Source organism: Motacilla alba, chromosome 14 (assembly GCF_015832195.1).
Source record: "Motacilla alba alba isolate MOTALB_02 chromosome 14, Motacilla_alba_V1.0_pri, whole genome shotgun sequence".
In the NCBI taxonomy this organism is placed as follows: Eukaryota; Metazoa; Chordata; class Aves; order Passeriformes; family Motacillidae; genus Motacilla; species Motacilla alba.
Window position 1 is genome coordinate 11953838 of NC_052029.1, and position 15339 is coordinate 11969176.

General features: G+C 40.0%; 1 protein-coding gene across 3 annotated transcripts in view; it reads right to left on the reverse strand.

Moving 5' to 3' along the window:
* MAD1L1 (mitotic arrest deficient 1 like 1) overlaps positions 1 to 15339 on the reverse strand; it is a 348651-nt gene that overhangs the window by 308599 nt on the left and 24713 nt on the right. For all 3 annotated transcript variants that reach the window (XM_038151270.1, XM_038151271.1, XM_038151272.1), the window contains one exon: positions 4326 to 4412. In XM_038151270.1, the coding sequence (XP_038007198.1) occupies positions 4326 to 4412 (87 nt within the window). The remainder of the gene's footprint in view (positions 1 to 4325; positions 4413 to 15339) is intronic.

Below are 15339 nucleotides of genomic sequence, written 5' to 3' on the forward strand. Positions count from 1 at the left end.
CTGTCCAACTTTCCAGAAGATTAGGGGAAGAAGTCTGACAGGCTCTATTTGTTTTTGTGACTGACATTCATTGGGACATCCAAAGAAAAGAGAGGTTGGGCAATAGATTTACAACACTTCTGATCTAACAGCACTTATGAAGATGGACAGTTCTGGGCTTATCATCACTCATTCATTTTTTTTGTTAAAAAAAATCCCTGCTGCCCAAGTCTAAAGCATTTTCTGTTCAGTTTGCAATCTACATTCCCTGGTCTTCAATGGTTTGGGGTTTTATTTCATTTTAAACAACAACACACACAGCAGGTTGTTTGGGTAAATCAGTTTTACATGATTTATATGAATAAAGGCGGTAAACAACCATGTCTCTTAACAGAACTCCATGAGCACTTGCAGTAGGAAAATCCTTTTCCAAACACATTCTCTGTGTCCCCTTTCCCATATGAAACAATATGTCAAAACACATGGCTGGGTTTCTGACACGAGGTGATGGGAATAAGTCATCAGCTTCAGGATCTCAAGCCCAGAACCAAGGATTTACTGCTCTACCATTTTCCCTTCTGTCCTTCATCCTGCCCAGAACCAACTTCACCTATGTATTTCCTTGTATTTGACCTTCCACAAGACATCTCAAGGTCCAAAGTCAATCCTGCACTTAGACCACAAGAGCAAAAGTAGAAATTATCACTTTGGGAGGAGCCACAAGTAACCATTTTCGTAGTCTTTCAGAAATGCAGCAAAGCTCAAGCCATAAATCAGCATCATTCCCTCACATGAGCCATCTCATAGGACAACATTTCAAATTCCAGAATACTTTGCCAGGATTGTTTGAGGAAATCTCTCTAGAGAGACCAAATATGTAGATAGGAAGCAGGCACAATAAATATGCAGCTTTTCTCACTTTAAAAAAATAGTATAACTGCTACATCATTTCTCCATCAGAGAAAAGCTTATGAACCACGTAGCTGACTTTCCATATTCCAAACTACAACCACCAGCACATTTCAGTGTACCACACCTACAGCAGTCACAGCTGGGGGGGGAAATGGGCTTTAACTAATGGTGGCTGCATGGTTAAGCTGACCCACTAATTAAACACCTTCCTTCCATCACCTTTCCCTAAATAGCAGAACAGGTACAATTCTTGCTATCAAAGTGGCCCTGAGCAATCTTCTTTTGAGCTTTTGAACCTTTGGATTGTTATCTTTGCTCTGCAGTTAAAAAGCTCCAGGACACTTCCTGCTGCTGCTGCTGCTGCTGAAAGTGTAATTTACTCTATTTATATGATTTCTAGCAACACACTCCAAAGCAGCACCGAGAGTCCATCACGCACGATTAATGGCACTTTCAGCTACATTACTCAGCCATCCTCAAGTTGCCAAGAGAAGTGAGTTGCTGCCCGTGTGTTCAGTGCTAAAGTGACCCTCCTCTTGCCCCATGCTGGCACCACAGGAAGGTTTTCTCCCCTTAGCAAAAATAGCAAGCTCCGAGGGAGTCGACACAACTCAGACGTGTAAACAATCACTGTTAAAAGAAATTGATTTAAACCTACTGCTCAGGAAATTCAGCCCTGTGGTTCTGTGTCTAAAAGTGTCCAATGTGAGTGATGGAGCAAATAGGATATGCATCATCATTTGATCTCTGGGAGGCCTGGAGACACTAGCAATTGCACAGGCTACATAAAACACAGATTGCAGTGCAGATCCCCACCTAGGAAAATACCACTGCAAAAATGGGTTTATAGTGATGTTGTCTCTTTGTGGTGGGACCATCTCTATTGCCTTTTAATTAGGCAAACACCAGCTCTGAAAATGCACAGTAATAAATGGAAAGCAGGTCAAGAATGCAAAAATGAGAAAAAATAATTTTTCTGTTTAGTGAAGCCATTTGGAAAAGGTGTTTACCAACCATAACTCCCCATTCTAGATCAACTACAGGACACTGGAAGCAGAAATAGCAGCTGGCAAGTGTCTACCCGAGTCACTGAACAATGTGGGAAAGCATCACTGGGAATACACACCAAGATGATTGCAGTGTAAAGACACAGAGAGAATATTCAGCTTGCAAACCCCCCTCACACACACCTTCCAGGCACTCTCCTGCCTGTGTTTAAAAGCTTGGAGATGAGCACACAGACACCCACTGCACAAAGACTCAATATCTGCCAGGTAGGGAAGGGAGCCATATAATGCTCTTTACCATGACACTCAAAAATCTCTTCTACTAAACACAGTTTTGCACTGTAACAACAGGTGAGTCAGGATTAGCTGTGATTCTCTTCTTTGTTGTCATAAAAATAAATTCAGATGCAAACTTGTGATGATGTTTTCTTAAGTATCTGCCAATTCATTAATTTTAATGGAGGCAACTTAGAAGTTCTCAGGGTAGACACAAATGTTGTGGTGTTTGTACAGCACATTGTTCTGTACACACACAACCACTGATGTTATAAATCAACCATTGCACTATCAGCACCAAAGACAACATATTTCAACTAAGAGGAAAAGAACCTGTGGCTGAAAAAAAAAAACAATAGAAAGCTGAATAAGTGCTGGGCTTCATCACTAGAGGGAGGCATGATCACATATTAAATTACTCTAATACACAGACAATTCTGAACACAATTATGAAACAAATAAAAGAGAAGACCATCAGCTAAATCTGGAAAAGATTTATAGAAAGGAGAAAATTAGGTTTGCTTCCTTAACAAGGTTTTATTTCCAAAAACTCAAAATCTTCTGCTGAGAACTTTCAAATCACTTGTAATGAAAGGTTTTTAAAAATTTATCTTATTGCCTTCTTTTTAAGACAGAATAAGGTATGTGATAGAAGAAAGTCAAAATTATCAGTTTCAGAACTGACACACAGCACTGCATCAGGAAAACGTTAGAATTTTAATTTGAGCAGCTTTACAGCCCATTTAACTTGAAATCAAAAAGTAATTTTAATCATGTTTTTATTTTTAAACTAAATTGGCACAATTATATTTAGATGAACAGGCACTACCAAAAAGCTGCTTTTTCAATACACATTTCCCCTTGGCCATTAATAAATTTAGAAAAATAAGTTCTCTGAAGGGTGTGAAAAGCAGCCTAAAAAAAAAACCACCCAAATCTGTAACTCAAACACCACCATCATTCTTTTATTTTATCATTTAATCAGTTGTGGGTTTGAGGGTTTGCTTGGTTTATTTTTAATATACAGAATGTCTTTTTTATATTGGTGAGATATTTTTTTTCTCCCCTTTAAACTTCACAGATAAAACCACACAATAATTTGGCTGGCTCACTTGTGGGAATTTACACTTAGCTAACCATTTTACAAGTGACTAAACAGTTTCATTAACAGCAGCAGCACAGCCAAAACTTTTTACCACCCTGCTTGAATCCTGCCCATCATTAGGAAGGTGGAGCCCAAAAGAGGATCATCACCTACCTCAGGAGACACATCAGGAAATGCTGCCCACAATAAGCTAAGTGTGCCCACCCAGAGCTCAACATTCAGCATTTTTACACCAAAGGCTGAAATTCCCCACACTCCTGCTGCTCAGCCAAGGCAGCTACAACCCTGCAGTGCAAACAGTCCAGGGTCTTTTTGAAAGACAGAGGTATTGCTTTTAACAAGAATGGCTTTAACAGAGGGCTCCTAATGTGTGGGATTAAACAGGGAAGCAAGAAGATGTGCACTGAGGGTGAGCAGCCCTGCCTGGCACGCTGTGGAACTGTGTTCAGAAAGGCTGTGGAACCAGTACAGTCTGGAAAGTTTAGCTCTGGCAAATTCATGTCCCCATTACACATTCACTCCCACAGGAGGGCAATGGTTTAAACACTCTCATGTTTCAAACACACATCTCACTCCATAAACAGGCTGCTTCTCTCAAAGCCTGACAGCACTTTGCCACCAAAACTGCAAACATCCTTTTCCTTCACCATCTCTTCAACCTGGTCCTTTTAGCAGTCAAATCACAGTCCTCAGAGCTCCTACTCCCTTTCCCATACCCAGATGGCACATTTTGCTTTGTGACATTTCCTTTCCAGATGAAATGGTCTGGGGAAAGCAACTCACTTCCCCTTGCAAACACTCATAGCATAAATCTTGATTAACTCTTCACTGCATCACCCACAGTTACTCATCTTTTTCTTCCTGCAAGGGTTTCAGTAAGCAGAAAGCCCTTTATCAACATGGGAAAGAACAGAAGGTGGCACAGAAGTCTCCATGGAACATCAAGGAAATACAAAGAGCTGTTCTCTCAGTTTGCAGCCCTTCCTTTCTCTGGGCTTTAACATAGCAGGGTCTTGCTACCAGCATCCCCTCCTGGAGTCACTCACCTGTTCATGAAGGTGGAATTCTGCTCTTTCAGGGCAAGCTCCCTCTGCTGCAGGGCCACAATTTGCCTTGAGAGATCATCAGGTGTCCTGCACAATTAAAACAAAGTAAAAACTTTTAATGAATCATTGGCTGCAAATCTATATTCCACACACAGCCATGGAACAGCTCTCACCAAAAGCAGGCACAGTGATTTCCTGGGGCCAAACCTGTTGCAGTCCCTTAGAACAACACAAAAACACAGAGCTGCAGCCTGTCCAGCTCACATAAAACCTAAAGCCACCACAGTATGAGCACAGCATTAGCAGTAAGAGGGGAAAAGTAGGAAATAAATCAAAATGCAGACTGTACAATTCAACAACTCTGGCTACTGCTGAACACTCTGAGAGTGTAGATGTTCAGGTACATCACAGGTGACTCAAAGCAGTGTTCCCACAGAGCTACCAGTGTGCTGACTTCAGAGTCCTTCACACACACCACGACTCCAGAGCCACAGGAGAAAAAACCAGAATCCCTCAGCTCTGGGTAACACTTCAGATGTCACTGATAACCTTTCCTTGTCAAAGAGATCAGAGATTTTCACAGACCCACTAGCAACAACTCCACAGCTGTCAGAAATAGGTTTATTTTTTCATCCAATCCAATGACAAATGCTTAAAGGTAATGGAATGGGATCAAGATAACTCCAGACTGGCAGTTCCATGGACCACATCAACAGCCTCTGCAGGAGGAAACTGCTCTTTCAGAGGCCTCTCTAAGTCATAAAAATTTGTCTTGAGCCATCAGAAAGGTTTTCCCACCCTAAAATAGAAGTATCTCTTTCACACTTCCCAAAGGAAAGGAAGCTGGACAGTTCACCCCTGTATGAACTGGGTACATACATCCCTTTGTTCCACCAAGATGCATCACCCACAAAGGGAAGAGTAACCCAGACCTTGAAAGGGCTTTTCACAGGGAGCAAGTGGGGAGTCAGTGCTGCAGCAGTGAAATCTGCAGACACACAATCTACCATGTGGCCCAAAAAGCAAGTCAAGGTTCCACTGCTGCTGGCAGATGAAACCAGGCCTGGTCAGAGTCTACAGTATTGAAAGTCAGGGCTGGAATGAGGCTGCTGCCACTCCAAAAACTGAACAGGGAGAAGTGCCTCGAGCTTGATTGCTGGATTCCTACTGGATCTAGGACTAGAGAAGCCCTTTCTCTGATGAAAATATTTTTCAGGCAACTACTCACATCAGAAAAAAGGCATTGCTTTTTCTCTTTAATCATCTGTCACTTCCAGTTGAGTGCAAATTAGTTAAACGCTGAGTTGGTGCAGATAGGATTCAATTTTGGCAACCCCAGCTGAAAGATTCCTGCGTTTCACTTCCAGAATTACAAACCTTTATCCTTCCTCAGCAGAAAATGTTGAGGCCTCTAACAGCACTTGTGTTACATCCAAGTCTTAATAGTCAATATACAGTTAAAGAGATGGAAATGTTCTCCCATCAGACAACAGAGGCACAGATTGCAGCAAAGGAATCACTCAGGACAGGACGTCACACTCACTGGCCAAGGGAATTATGAGAAGAAACCAAGACACAACCTGGAGATGGCTTGGATAAAACATCTGAAAATAAAATTCTGTTATCAGAGACAAGCCAGTTTTAAGCCAACATGCACCTGGATTTTCAAAATGTGTTGCAGCATCAAATAGCATTTCAAAGTTTTGTAGCTGAGCCTGAAGGGATCCTTAGCTTGAGCAGTTCACCAGCTCTTTACTGAGGGCTACCAATGGCTGGGCATCAGAGGGAACACCAGGGAAATGGACAGGGCACACATAAGTCTGTTTGGCAAAAAGAAGCTGTAAGCAGAAACAATGATTTCCACAGGAAAAATCTTTGTACAATGTAAGGCCAAGTCATCAAGGCTCTCAAAAATGCAGTTGTAAGCTTCTAATAAATCACCCAAATACAGCAGATTTATCATAAGCATGGTTAGCATCAGGCAGCTCTCTGGTCATGTTGAGTGCCAGCCCTCAACACCAGTGTATGGTCCCTGCATCAATGAAATAATTTCACAGAATCTTTTTTTAATGTATAAAAAAGTATATCTGCCTTGATTTCTTTTCTCTTTTTTTTTTTTCAGAAATTCATACCATAATTTATTGGGACTGAGATCAGGAACTGAAATTAATCCAGTAGTAAAATGAGAGAGTACTATAAAAGCCACAGATTTCTAGTAATGACAGCTCCTGACCGATTTCCAATAAAAAACAATCATCCTCATCTGTTCAGCCATTCAAACCAACAATCAGCTTCCAATCTCAGTTCCAGCAATTGGCAGCTTTAGGTTTACACTCAGTTCTGGACAATGTTTTATTGGCATTAAATAGCTTTTTTTTTTACTTTTTTTAAGTGGAGCAGCACAGCTATGTAACAAAGTCCATAGGTATTAATCCCCTGTAAAGAAAAGTTCATTTTCTGTAACACTAAACCATATCAGGTGATCAGAGCCAAAGACACCTTGCATGCACTCTGCTGTCCGAACTGAGATGTTTCAAAGCCTGGTTCTAAGGTCTACACCCTATTCTGCACATCAGCAGTTCGGCAAAAGCCAGATTTCCACAGATCCAAGCACAGGAACGACACTGCATGCACAATAAAATTAAATCAAAGCTTTCAATTTGAAGAGAATTGGTCAAGTCCCAAAGCACTGCAAACAGCAACCAGCTGTAACCAGGCCACTCATTGCACGAGTTTCTACAAACAATGCCATGCAAAGAGAGAAATTTGTCAGCATCCCAACACACAGCAACATGTTCTGCCCTTGAGAGCCTTGGTTGATGTGTATAATTGTTGCTACGCTCTGTCCCTTTCCTGTGGAACAGTTGATATCAAAAGCAGTATTGGAAAGCCAAGGAATCTGCTTTAAGAGGCTCTTTGTGGCAACACAGCTTTCCTACCCTACTGGAATCACGGTGGCTTGTTGAGGGAAGTTTGAAACCCTGTCCTGAGCCAAACAGAGCCAGAAGTCCCTTTCTGAAAAGCTGAGCAGTGCCACTGTGTTTGCTCTGCAAACCTGCAGGCAGCATCCGTCCCCAGGGAGGAACCACCAAAAACCCCACACCTCGTGTGCACCAGCCATGCACAAACCTGCAGAGGGACCAGAACGCTCCCATTCAGGGCACTGTGTTATAAAACTGATTCATGTGCTTTGTAATCATAAAGTGCATATGAAGAAATGAAAAAGGGGCTTCCAAAATGCAGGAGAAAACCCCTGCCTTCAGTTCCCTTCTCCTGGCTAAGGCACAAGGAGCTAAAAGCTGGAATGTTCTTCCTCTGTCCCACCTTCCCATCCTCAGATCCCTCTTCCTTAAGCAAAATTCATAATAACAAACACTTGAATTTAAGTCTAATTTGGATGAGATTTTCTTTTGCCCAAAACAAGCAAATCAGTCCAGCAGTTTACATCACAGTGAGGCAGGAGGGGGACAACACTGCTGGTAACCAAAGCTCTTTGCCTTCCTTTGAAGAACAGATAATTTGAAAAGGAGCAATTTAAGAATGATGAAAACATAAAACCATTCAAATGAAGTGAAAAATTAACTCAATGGGATGTCCAACCAAGTCACACAATGACATTTAGTGCCCACAGTCACACTTTTTAAACTTTTGAGGAAAACAGCTGATGATATTTTCTATGTCTTTTTTTTAATGCACTCAACTGACACCTCCCAGGATTTGGAGGAACACTCTGTTCTTAGTTAAGGATCTATTACCATTTCAGTATAAACTGTGACAGTTACACACTGAGAATTAGCTGTCGAAGTAACATTAAACCAAGACTCTCTAAGTAGATGAAAACGTTAAAGAAAAAAATTTTTAATTTATAATTTATCAGAATGTCAACTTCTTATTGCTTCTATAAAATGTTTCAAAATGCACAGCAAAGGAAGAGTTTTGATCGTAGCTAGAGATCAGACATTAAATTTTAACTGTGGAAGTGCAAGACAAAAGTAAAACTAAAGAGAAAAACAGGCACTTCATCAACTATGTTTGGAGGACTGAGTTCTTCATTGCTCTTTGTTTAATTAAATTTGATTCAAACAACCAGACTAATACCACATTTGTAACACTAAATTACTCAGAATTACTTATATTTGAAAGTCTGCTGAATCAACATTTCTCTTCACAGATTCAGCTCAGTAAGAATACACAATGACAGGTTTGGTTGTCTCGACTAAGTCATATTAAATTGAAGTGGAACATTACCAGATTTTTGGCACAGTACTTTTAGTTTTACACTTAAATATAATTAACTGACAAAGACCAGAGACTGATGTACTTATTAAAGTATTTGTCAAGAAAATAAGGGAGTCCACATCTGCCTAATTCTCTTCTATGAAAAACCATTTCCAGGTGGTTTTTCTGGGCTTTGGTTTGTTGTTTGGGTTTTTTTTTTAAGGTAATCTCCCAGAAGTATAAAATATTTATTTTGTTCCTTTATTTTTGTATTATGTACATGGAAATATAAGATTCTGAAATTCTGCTCTCCACAAGAAGATCCTTTTCTACTTTTATAAAAATTAATCTTCTTTCTAGGCAGAAAAACAACAGCATCTGAAGAACAAACAGAACAATAACATGACAACAAGAGAAGATTTCTGGAAAGGCAGTTTAGTTGTTTTAAATATTTCTGTATGATTAGAAAGGCCATGGAATGCCTCTAACAGTCTTTTTCCTGGACGTTTGAAGTGAGTCTCAAACAACCTCTTTGTATATTTGATCTCCTCAACTGCTTTAACTCCTCTAGCTCGTGTTTACAGGACTCCTGTCTATCTCTGAAGCTTCACCAAGTCCAAAAGCAGCTCAGCTCCTGGAAGGACTCGCCCTGCAAGAACATTCAGCAAATATCAATAATAATCACAGTTCATAGACTTCTGGGATACAGCACAAAGTCCTTATGTTTCATTTGGTCATAACAACTCCATGTTTGTTATGGGAAAGCTACAAATTGCTTAATTTCCCTTTCTCCTCAAAATATGCATTGCCTCCTTGGGAGGACTCCTCAGCTCACCTTCACCAGACTACAGGAAAATATTACCACTAAAATCAGGTGTCCAGACCTGGAAATTCTGAGAGTTAACTTTCACTACAGCACTTCTCCTGCAGAGAAGCCCCTCCAAGCCCCAGTCCAGGCAGTTCCCCCTGTCTGTTCACATCTCCATGCCTACATCCTCCCTTCCTATTCCTGACTACATTAACTAATGCACATGGTCTGGAATCTCCTACACACATTAGTCACAAAAAAAAAAAAAATGCTCAATGTTTCCAGGCAATTAGGACACATTTAGTGCTTTGTAGCACTTTGATTAAATGTTTTGAATAGCAGTCACAAACCTTTACTCATTCAAATGAAGGTGCTAAGAGCTGTCAAACCCACAAAACTAAGGTACACCTTAGACTGTTTCTCCAACAAAGTGGCTGCTTAATATTTTATGTACAAAGTAAATGGAGGAAATCTGAAGTGCAAGTGAAAGCAATAAGCAATCTCAGCCTCCGAGGTTCCCCTCATTTACAGAACTCTTATTTGTGTACAGATAGAATCAACAAATCCAATTGCTCTTTACCAAAGCAAATGTCCCCATTAACCACTTGAAGCAGAAGAACAACTTATTTGCAAGAAAACATTTGAAGTGTTTATAAGTGTCTTGACAATTCTAAAGACAATTGATACGTCTCTTTTGAAGTAATTGCAAAATTAGCAATTAATCCAATCAAGCTATAATTTGAAGAGGGGAGGGGAAGAAAGGAAGAAAACTATCTTAGATTCCAGTTAATAACTTCTTTGGATTTTAATGAAGAAAGCTTTTTTCCTCCCAAAGTTACGGCATCATAACCACGCATTGTTCAAGTCTCATTTCTACTTTAAAGATACAGGGCTCAACAAGATAAAATTAATCTTACTTTAGAAAAAAAAATAACCATTGGGCAAACATTTCAACAGTCCAAACTTCTTTCTCATCCTTACTACTGCTTTAAGAGCAAGCATAGAACAATCCATAGAAACGTGGTAACACACGTTGCACAGTGGAATGGAACCTCAGCAGTGAAAGGCTTTCAGAGACATCAGGAAGAGGGAATGTACACAGCAGCACCAAGACTGCTGATCTGGAAGATAAAAATACTCACCTTTGGGGTTTGCCACTGCATGCTCAAGCACATGACATAATTCAAAGCTTTTAGAGGTCATGGTGAAACAAAAACTTCACAGAGTCATCAAGAGACCTTCATAAAATGAGACCATTTACAAGGCAGCAATAAGGCATTTAACACGCATCTCAAGACACAGGGAGGGTATCTACAAAGCTGTGAAATATTCTTTGTCCTGTGTTTTTCCTATACAAGAAAATAAAGAGTTCTTAAGGTCTTAAACCAAATAGATAAGACACTGAAGAGAAAGAAAAAAACACAAATTTCTAAAGCAACTTTCAGGTATTCACCAGCAGTAGCACAGAAGTATTGAAGTTGGAAATGATCAAAAGGGATTTTAAAAATCACTGTTACAGCCCTCATGCTAACAGAGATATCGGCACAATCTTCACAATTAGAGAAGCAAATGTATTTTCTCAGTTCACAATTAAGTGAATGTAATTATGTATTAATGACGATGTTGAAAGGAAATTATTGTGGCACACAATTTTGTACCTATTGCCCTTAAGACTTCAAGCACAAAATGTAAACACATTTAATAATGTAATGTTTCATTTTACTGCAGCAGCAGCAAAAGACATTTTAAGTGTTTTTCCTAATCACAAACCTTACCTGAGAAAAAAGCAACAGCTGAAGGGAAAAATAATGCCATAAAATGAATAAAAACTCCTTTTAGGGAGTCATAAGTGGGGCTGTTTTTCCCATAGTTTCTATTTGTCACTGGAGTTGGAGCAATCATTTTGGCAACCTGAGGTTGGGCTGAGAGGACAGTGTGAACAGGGGAGCCAAGAGACTTCAGGAGGAAGGTGAGGGCAAATCAAAGTAATTAAAAGAACAGAATGTCAGCAGAACACCAATTATGTATTCGAACCCTGTGGGTTAGAATCCTTAGATTTTCAAGGCATTTGGATAGTTGTAAAGAGCAATAAACAAAAATATTAATATCTGAAAACCAGAGTGAAATACAAAGATATGTTCATTGGAAACAAACTCCAAACAGACAGATATATCTTTCAACAGTGGGTCAGGAGAAACCCTGAAAACCATTACATGCCAATTACCTGGATTATACAAAACTGGGAAAGAACCCTGACAGCTAAAATATCAATTTTACCAAACCTCTGCTGGTTCCATTCTGCAAAGTCACTCTCAAGACATATGAAGAGAGACCTAGACCAGCCTAGAAACAGACATCACCAGCTTCTTCTCAAGGAAGGAGGAGTGGGACACGGGGACAAGATACAAAATCTTCCAAAACCTAAAAACAAGTATAATTTGCATGTATCCAACATGTCCTTCTGGCATAACTTCTACCCCCATGGAAGTTACCAACAGACATCATTTTTGCAGTTAGCCAGGGCTCCTGTCTGACAGGAGAGCTCCTACAGCAGCCAAGGCTGGCTACTGACTATTTATGTACATTTGACTGTTTTACAGATTGCACTGAATTGATGGTCTTGTTCTTTTGACACCTGTCTCAGATAATCCTTGTAGAATATTAATTTACCTAAGTCCTTGTATTGTTTTCAGCATCTTTATTGATCCCATTGTTTACCCAGACTCTTATCAGCTGAAAATATTAGCCAGCAGTAACACAAAAACCCTAACCTTGAGCAAGAAGAAATAATAATAATGGCTGTAGACAGATCCTTGGGAGAGTCTAGACCATATTTTCAACTGCTTTTATATAAAGTGATTTGACATTCCATATATTATTCTTATTTACTTCTGATTACAATCACATATTCAATCTCATGCCAGGAATGGACACTTTAAACTGTAAATTTAAGCCACAGTAAAAGTGATTTTAAATGTGTTTTTTTTTTAATATCAATACAATACCAGTCACAGGTAAATTTATGGTAACAATTTTAGAAAGAACGAAAACCATACTGCTTGTATGTTCAGCTGGAATTCTAAGTTATTCTTTCAGCTAGAAAATTGAGGCTAAGCCTGTTGCTTTGATTAATTAAAAACTACCCAAATTCAGTAAAAGATTATGTCTCACCTCTGCCAGAAGCAGAACATAAAACATCCAAGCTCCAGCAAATGTAAGAGGTTAAAAGCCTTGCTGAAGTACAGAAAACACAGCTGAAAAATGATTATATTTATCATGAAAATCAATAGCAGAACAACAAAATTAGACAATGCCTAAGGAAAATGCTTGTGCTGTTAGCAGCCACGGGGCATTTGTATTAAGATGGCAAAAAGGCATCAGCTGCCACTGAAGCTCTGTGGTAGTTACATCAAGTGCATGAAACATGTGAGGTAACACGAGATATCCCTTGAAACCAGACCAAAGCAAGGCCTGAGTTTTAGAAACTGAGGCACAAAGACTACAATACCATTAGGAACACCCAAAAATCTCCAGTTCAATGTAAAAAAAATGAAACCTTACACTGATTTAATAGATGATTAAAGCTATCAATCATAAGCACTGTCCCCTAAATCTTTTGTTTCCTAACTGGTAAAAGTCAAATATCAGTATGCAACACCATTTTTGTGAGCCATACTAATCAGTTAATCCTAAAACAGGAGTTTAAATCCCAGATTTTTGCCTCATTTTTAGCTACCACATCGTTTCCCATCGAGTTCATTTCCCATTCAGAGCCTGTTGCTCAATTCCTGGTTTTAACAAATCCAGAAGCACGTGAGCTCACTGTGCAGAACCCCCACCTTTGGCTCAGGCCTCCCCACTTAAGGAAGCACATTTCCCACTCAGCTGCCCACGGGCTTCATCCAGGAAAACAAATTACACACGTCCCCAGACACATGTAAATAAACCAAAGAAATTTCAGATTTACAGCGCTGTCTTCAAACCCTCTCCCCCAGCTCAAGGAGGATTAAAAAGGACTTCAAAGAAGCCTGAGTTCCAATTAAACACTGTGACCACCCTGGGGACGCAAAAATATTCCTCTGATTAGTGAGATGCGCTCTTTGAACTGTTTGGCTAAAAAAAGCTTTCAGAACTTTAAACAAACGCAGTAATTCTCTCTCATACTTTTTTTTTTTTTGAAAGTTTCTAAAAATTTAATATTCAAAGTGAAGGACAAATAACATTTAAAATGGAAAGTTTAATGGAAGCCCATTAGCACATCAGCTCTAGGCATCACTAACATGACACACAGCAAGACCCGAGTGCTGCAGTCCCAGTACAAAGCAGACAACTCGAGTTGTCAGAACAGAAGAACCCAGAGTGTCACTGCTGCTGCAGAGGTGGTGGCACCCCTGTGTTATGACATGCCATTCTCAGAACCACTCTCCCTGAAAGGCAGAGCACATCAATCCCACCTCGTTTTGAAATTCTGCTTTATTTCCTTAACATCCAAAGCTCCCAAGCCACACGTACAAAGTGTCTCACATCCAAGTTCTTTGACACATGGTGATAATACAACAGTTACCCTCAGACTTAGCAATTAGCACAGATTTAAATAAAAAGCTCTTTCTATGCTTGCTGCAAAGAAAATAAAAGAAAGAAACCAACACTCTCCATCCCCTCAGACTCTCACTCCCAAAACCAGAACTGAATTACATAGTCCAAAAGTTTTAACATCAAGAATAATGAATGCTAAGAACAAATGCTGGGAAAATAACTGAGGTTTGGAGCATGCCAAAGCAGTTGGAGCTAAGTGGGTATAATAAACTGGCCAGTGAAAGCCAAACCCCAATCACCCTCACCCACAAGGAATGAATAATTCATGGCAGGAGGAGATAGAAGCAGACTTGAAGACTTGTTCACAGAAAGTGGAACTGCTCAAGTATAATTGCATTACAGATGTAAACAGTGGCATTTCAATAATTACTCTTCTGCTTTTGCCAGCTTGCTCTCACAGCCCTCACTCAGCTCAGATACCTCCATCCAGCACAGGGGTCAGAGCACCTAAAAGCAGTTGTGGCTTCCCTGTGTCTGCCATGGCTCCTGGGACTGGCATTCAGATAAGGACTGCACTGGTGTCCTAAACACTTGGACATCATCTTGGCTTGCTGATATCATCCAGCTTTGAGCACTTTCAATGCCTGAAGCTGCTGTGGGAGGCACTAATAAGATCAGATGATAAATACTGGCACAGTTTGAAATGTATCCATAGAAGAGAAAGCTCCTATTCTCTCTGCTAAAAGAAACAAACACCCTTTTTGCACACCACTTTCACATCCTTCCTTTCATTCACATTTACCTTGAAGACCTTGATCTTCATGCTGTATGATACAGGACTACCCACAAACCAGTTATTTTTCCTTTCTCAGCACATGGATGCTACAGAACCAACCAGGCAAGAATAAAAGAATCAAACAGCTTTCCCAAAGTCTTCAAAACATCCACCCTCCTGGAGATCTCCTCCTGGCTTCTCTGGGATCTTCAGCTTCCAGATTCTGCTCACTGCTGGTGTGACTGCAGCTTTGTACAACAGCTCCACCATTGAGGAGAAGGTGCATCAGATATTCCCAGCTCCTCAGATTTCACTGGAACTTGATTGGGAAGATACTGCAAGGGAGTCCCATTTATACAGCAAGTATTATGTACCTGAGATGCTAAACCTGTCTTTGGACAACAGTTTCAGAAAGCACAAATGAAAGCTGCAGCCATTAAACCACAAAATAATTTTAAGTCACTGGTGCAGAGCTCCCTGAGTCAGCTGCTTTCCTCCAAAGCTTGTCTGAATTCTCAGGTTTTCCTGTTACATCACCAAGAAAATTTTTAATTTACTTCAACCATTCTGGCTTATAACCTGAGCACATACCAGCTAAAAATATTCTCAAATCTTAACTCAACTCTCCTTCCTCTGCTGAGCCACAGCTTCTCTCCTAGAACTCCCCACTTCAGAAG